Genomic DNA, 6,695 nt, shown 5'->3' on the forward strand with positions numbered 1-6,695 from the left:
ATAGTGTACATACTAACTAGTAACTAATCCTCCACAGATAGTATGTCTCAAACATACTTCTCTTAGTATACTAGAAGTTAGTATGCATCAGGATAGTGTACGTACTAACTAGTAACTAATCCTCCACAGATAGTATGTCTCAAATCACATACTTCTCTTAGTATACTAGAAGTTAGTATGCATCAGGATAGTGTACGTACTAACTAGTAACTAATCCTACACAGATAGTATGTCTCAAATCAAATACTTCTTAGTATACTAGAAGTTAGTATGCATCAGGATAGTGTACGTACTAACTAGTAACTAATCCTCCACAGATAGTATGTCTCAAATCACATACTTCTTAGTATACAAGAAGTTAGTATCATCAGGATAGTGTACGTACTAACTAGTAACTAATCCTCCACAGATAGTATGTCTCAAATCACATACTTCTCTTAGTATACTAGAAGTTAGTATGCATCAGGATAGTGTACGTACTAACTAGTAACTAATCCTCCACAGATAGTATGTCTCAAATCACATACTTCTCTTAGTATACTAGAAGTTAGTATGCATCAGGATAGTGTACGTACTAACTAGTAACTAATCCTCCACAGATAGTATGTCTCAAATCACATACTTCTTAGTATACTAGAAGTTAGCATCATCAGGATAGTGTACATACTAACTAGTAACTAATCCTCCACAGATAGTATGTCTCAAATCACATACTTCTTAGTATACTAGAAGTTAGTATGCATCAGGATAGTGTACGTACTAACCAGTAACTAATCCTCCACAGATAGTATGTCTCAAATCAAACTCTGCCCCTACAAACTAACAGGAAATGACACGACAGCTACTACTATTTAACGATGTTTCAACCAGCTGTTTGAACACTATCGCCACCTGCTGGCAGCATGTTTTGCAAGTTTGGAAAAAGAAAAAATATGAGAATCGAAATATTGGCGAGATATTTAAGCTGGTATCAGCACCGAAGACGTGTCATCCTTCTACTGCTGCTGAAAATACACCTGTACGTATATATATATGAATATATATATATGGCGTAACTTCCGTTTACAACGTCACTAAGATGAAGTCGTTTAGTGTAGAAAGTGTCCATCGATCCATACTCAGTTTTGTGGGCGTTTTAGTGACAATTTAGTGTGTATGGAGCACTACATTTACATACTGGAAGAGGAGCTGGAAGAACAATTTCCAGAAGGAGACCTGCATCGATGACGAGTGTATAACTTCGAAGGCTTTATTCCATAAATAAGTTGCTCGACAATTGAGAAAAGATTTCAAACAGCAACACTATTTTCTATCTCAGTGGGGTTCAGGTAATTGAAAGGCAGTGTCAGGTTCATGTTCCTCTTCACGATGTCTTCACCGAGGCTTGAAAGGTCTTGTTGAAAGTCCTGGATCATCCGTAGAACCGCCGGCTCGTCAAAGCGCTGATCGGGATACGAACCCAGCGGCACCTGATGGACACGAGTCAGTGGTTCGTGAGGGTCGAACCTCGACGCCGGGCCACGCCTCGCACTTACGAAGTCATCCGAGCGGAAGCTCAGGTACCGCATCAGGAACAGGAGCGTGGAGCTGATGGCCTTGTTGGGCAGCGTCGGCAGAATGTCGTCCGTGCTGGACCGACCTTTGACCCCCGGTGGAGGGCGGTGCAGAAAAGGGGGCGCGTTGGGGACCCAGATGAAGAAGTCTGCCTGTAGCGAAACTAAAGTCACTTCAATTCTCTCACAAATGATTTGAGGAACACGTGACTCACCTGCACGTTGTTGATCATGGCGTGGTCGGCAGACGCTCTATAGATCACCATGGTAACGAACTTGATCAGCTGCTGAGTGGTTTCAAAGCTGGAAGGAAAACCTGGACATTTCCCAGATAAGCGCAAACATTTTTATATAAAGGGATTCTTTTTTTATACCCAAACTGTCATTGCCCATAAAGCCTTGGTGGAAGATCTCACTGATCCAGTCCTGGAGCTCCGAGTCAGAAGACACGTCGTTGTCGCGCGGGAAGTAATATCCCACAACCCCCTGCACGAACCTGGAAGAAAAGCAATCGAGTTGAAGCCTTAACCTTTGACGCCATAACTAACCATTTCACTCTGAACCTGCTAGTTAACTTAGTCAAATCTGTCGACCTTAGACTCACACCGTCTGCTCGAGCTCTTGACCCTTGTGCTGGCCTTGGGTCAAGGTGACCCGGTGGCTGAAAAAAATGTGCCCAGTCACCTTGACCCAAGAGCCTAACACAAGGGTCACCATGGATGTCCGTTCAGGTCCAATCACCTGTGGATGCTGCTCCACAGTCTCAGGCTATCGTCTCTCAAGTAGAAGTCGGGGACGTCCATCAGTCCACTCGCCGCGACGTTGTCCGGAACACAGAAGGAGGTGTAGCTGAGATCCTTCATCGCTCTCCTCAGCAGCTGCAACTGTCCCTCCTCTCCCAGAGAAAACTTCGGGAAGAGAAGGTTGAAGTGACACTCGCTCAGAATTAGAAAATGTTCCCTCATGTCAATGGAACGTTCGGTTCAAGATCTTCTTAAAGCTACATTACAAGCAACCTTAGTTTTAATTCATGTCAAAGTCACTGGTCCTACCGACCTCTGAAGAACATGACACCGTCTCATGAAGCCTCACCAATACGCCACTTCATGGTGGCACAAAAGAACTTTGCCACGAGTTCACATTCCTGAATCCTCTGTGCATTTGAGATCCATTTCCACATGGAAAGTTTAGAAAAACTATGAGGAGGCAAGTGGTTTGATCAAGATCGGTTTTGAAGTCAAAAGTGCTTCTTCTCGTCACTGTTACGAACTGGACCTTTCCAAGCATGTAAACCGAAGATCGAGTGGGTCAAAAGCGCCGACTTCGTTCATACTTCGCTTAGGTATCCGCCCCGGCCCAAGAGAGTCGCACGTCCCAGTGTGTTGACGTGGAGGACGTATCGATGATGTGGCATGAGCAGCTGCGAAGACGGGACCGTCAGAGAAGTCTGGTCAAAGACGAGAACCTCGTACCTTGTGGACAGGGTGGACCCGCGGGAGGTTGCGAAGCGTTGCTATGGCAAACGTCTCAGAGATGTGATGAGAGTTCAACCAATGGCCGACGATTGTGGAATAAATGATCTCGACATGTTTGAAGAAGATCTTCGCCAGCAACCAGTCGGACTCGGAGTCACTGGGCAGGAAGACGGGGTTGGTGTCGGAGGGCTGCTGGCCGAGCTGAGGAACGAAGACCTTTAGTCTTGAGACGGCAGCAACGTTTCCTGGAGCTCAACCAACCTGTATAGCCACAGGCATCATCTTGTCCTCTGGACTCAGGTAGAAGAGACAGATGGGAGACATCAGGACGGAGGTCTTACCATCCACCACTCTTGTTGTCAAACCATCCGTGATCCTGAAGTCCACGATGAAAATGTTTCCTTCCTGCAAAAGATGGATTCAGCGACTGACTGAGCTGAAAAGATGTTTCTTCACCTTTAGACCCAAACGCCTCACCAGGTGAGACTCAACTAAACCGGCTTTGCTAGACAGAGTTTGATCATCTAAGGTAGGGGTAGGGAACCTGGTCCAGAAAGAGCCGCAGTGGGTGCAGGTTTTTGTTCCAACCGATCAAGCATATACAGTTTAACCAATGAGGTTTCAGCTGAACAAGCAACACCAGACGGACAATCAACTGATTACACTCCTAAGACACCCGATTGGTCAAAATGTGTCCTCTTGAATGGTTGGAACGAAAACCTGCACCCACTGCGGCTCTTTCTGGACCAGGTTCCCTACCCCTGGTCTAATGGCTGAGCTTCTCACCCATGAGTGGAGAACACTCACTTGTAGCTTACAGAAGTACAGAAGAATAAAAAGAAAGATCAAAAGTTTAAAAGGAAAATGTTTCATTTATATATAAAGAGCAGACAGAGAGGGAGTGAAGGAAAGTTCTAAGGCGATTCAAAGAATGAGATCTAGTTCAAACCGTCATCTCTTCAGTCAAGGACCTCCCGCTGGTGAGAAAAGGTTTCACCATGTCGTCGGTGACGGGGAAGTTGGACGGGAGCGCATTGCAGCGTCGAATCACTGAGGGGTTGTTGACGTTCAGGAGCTGGTATCCAAACAACTCGTCACTTCTCCAGTTCTCCGCCAGGAACTCTGAGGTGTTAGATCGGAAATTATTCTACACTATACGTATACGCCATAACGTTTAAATACACATTCACGACCAACATTTCACTTTCATACTGATATACACTGTCTCAAGGGTAGCTTGAAACAGACTAGAGATTATTCAGCGATTTAATGAAGGACTGTCTGTCTGCTCAGTTCACACCTGTGGACGTGAAACAAAAGGGCAACACGGAACACACCCAAAAGAGGGAGAAGATAATGACACTGTTTCATGAAGCTTCATCAACACATCACTACCATCTAGTGGACTCTGAAGATAATGACACTGTTTCATGAAGCTTCATCGACACATCACTACCACCTAGTGGACTCTGAAGATAATGACACTGTTTCATGAAGCTTCATCGACACATCACTACCATCTAGTGGACTCTGAAGATAATGACACTGTTTCATGAAGCTTCATCGACACATCACTACCATCTAGTGGACTCTGAAGATAATGACACTGTTTCATGAAGCTTCATCAACACATCACTACCATCTAGTGGACTCTGAAGATAATGACACTGTTTCATGAAGCTTCGACACATCACTACCATCTAGTGGACTCTGAAGATAATGACACTGTTTCATGAAGCTTCATCAACACATCACTACCACCTAGTGGACTCTGAAGATAATGACACTGTTTCATGAAGCTTCATCAACACATCACTACCATCTAGTGGACTCTGAAGATAATGACACTGTTTCATGAAGCTTCATCAACACATCACTACCATCTAGTGGACTCTGAAGATAATGACACTGTTTCATGAAGCTTCATCGACACATCACTACCATCTAGTGGACTCTGAAGATAATGACACTGTTTCATGAAGCTTCATCGACACATCACTACCATCTAGTGGACTCTGAAGATAATGACACTGTTTCATGAAGCTTCATCAACACATCACTACCATCTAGTGGACTCTGAAGATAATGACACTGTTTCATGAAGCTTCATCAACACATCACTACCATCTAGTGGACTCTGAAGATAATGACACTGTTTCATGAAGCTTCATCGACACATCACTACCATCTAGTGGACTCTGAAGATAATGACACCGTTTCATGAAGCTTCATCAACACATCACTACCATCTAGTGGACTCTGAAGATAGTGACACTGTTTCATGAAGCTTCATCAACACATCACTACCATCTAGTGGACTCTGAAGATAATGACACTGTTTCATGAAGCTGGAAGACAAAGGAATCCGCCCACACAACAGGGAAGCAAGGATGTTGCTCTCCAGGTGACTCAAGACAGGAACTAACATCAAAGAACCACTGCCCCGGAACAGACGCCCCCTGGACAGGAAACTTTCCCTTAAATATAGAGAAGACCCATAACCCAGGACCGTCTTTCCCGGAGCTATCAACCTGTATAGCTCGGCAAAGAGCGAGTCCGATCGATCGTAAAAGTTTGCTTGTTTTGAAGCGGTGAATAAACGACCGTACACTCTGAATTGATCCTTTTTTCTCCATAAAGCAAAGTATTAAGACCCGGAGGTGACGTCGTGTTGGAGCGACGGAAACGGACTCCGGTTTTATCCGTATTAGAGGGAAAACAATATTGAGGCAAACCAGGACAATAAAATCAGGGCACTTTGATTACCTCCCTTGGCCGATTCCGAGAACCAGGAGAGGTTTTTCATGGACTCGTAGTTTTCCCAAGAATCGGTGGAGTTACTGTAGCCCTTCATGTCGAGTTCTGAGCGTCTGAAACACGTTTGACTCTCAACACATCGACTCAAGCAGTCAAACATCAGAGTCACTTACACGGAACGTACGAGTTGAAAAAACTGGGACATTTTCGTGAAGGAGAACCGGACGTCCACTGGGACGTTTGCTAGATCTTTGATGTTGATGATGGACGGCAAACCATCTGCAAACTTCTGCCATCTGCAGACAAGACATGGACCAGAACCACGTGACGCTCCTTAACGAACATCCCTCGCTTACTTGTACAGCAACTTCTGAACTTCCAGCTCTTGCCGTCGCTGCCGTTTCAGTCGCGGGTGAGTATCGTCGTGAGCTTTAGTCGCTGACGGAGCAAAAAAAAAAAAAAAGGTTGTGAAGGCAAAGGAATCCAAGGAGGTGCGACTCACCTGTGCTGTTTCGCAGGACCACGTGTTCGCCCCTCGACAACCAGGTGTAGCATGGAAAGAGAACTTTGTCCCCGTCTGGCCTCCAGACCTGCAGGTTGTTGCAGAACCAGTCCTGTTCCACGTCCTCATGGTGAGGATCCTTCTCTACTCTGAGCAGAAGCAGACATCCCAGAGACAGCAGGGTCGTCACAGTGAACGTTCCCTCCTGGAGTTTGTAAGAAGTCTATTTCATTGAAGTCTTGATTCAAACATTTGACGACTGACCTTTTGTTGGTTTTTCTGCCCATTTCCAACAAGCTGTGTGCGCTCAGACATTCCCTGAGTGCCGATCAGTGTGACATACAGGTTGTCCAAGGTGCCCGGGAACCTCATGGCTCCTGCTGTCACCTCCACAGTGTAGGTGTCCAT

General features: G+C 45.4%; 1 protein-coding gene across 1 annotated transcript; it reads right to left on the bottom strand.

Annotated features, from left to right (window-relative positions):
* Positions 1 to 1,289: 1,289 nt before the first annotated feature.
* Positions 1,290 to 6,695, bottom strand: LOC148066967 (arachidonate 12-lipoxygenase, 12R-type-like). The gene is made up of 14 exons (XM_087805858.1): positions 6,552 to 6,695; positions 6,288 to 6,492; positions 6,142 to 6,223; positions 5,959 to 6,081; positions 5,795 to 5,898; positions 3,978 to 4,150; positions 3,290 to 3,433; positions 3,026 to 3,229; positions 2,887 to 2,973; positions 2,295 to 2,461; positions 1,928 to 2,049; positions 1,769 to 1,869; positions 1,536 to 1,706; positions 1,290 to 1,469 (listed from the first exon to the last, which is right to left on the bottom strand). The coding sequence occupies exons 1-14, from the start codon at positions 6,693 to 6,695 to the stop codon at positions 1,290 to 1,292; spliced, it is 2,007 nt and encodes a 668-aa protein (XP_087661984.1).

The sequence above is a fragment of the Callionymus lyra genome, chromosome 13 (assembly GCF_982586985.1).
Source record: "Callionymus lyra chromosome 13, fCalLyr1.hap1.1, whole genome shotgun sequence".
Taxonomy (NCBI): Eukaryota; Metazoa; Chordata; class Actinopteri; order Syngnathiformes; family Callionymidae; genus Callionymus; species Callionymus lyra.

What these genes read in the sequence shown, in the direction of transcription:
- LOC148066967 (XM_087805858.1), bottom strand. Translation starts at nt 6,695, where the DNA reads ATGGACACCTACACTGTGGAGGTGACAGCAGGAGCCATGAGGTTCCCG. An exon ending in GGTCCTGCGAAACAGCACAG is followed by an intron (nt 6,224 to 6,287) that starts GTGAGTCGCACC and finishes TTGCTCCGTCAG; the next exon opens with CGACTAAAGCTCACGACGAT. An exon ending in CTCGGAATCGGCCAAGGGAG is followed by an intron (nt 4,151 to 5,794) that starts GTAATCAAAGTG and finishes CTAACACCTCAG; the next exon opens with AGTTCCTGGCGGAGAACTGG.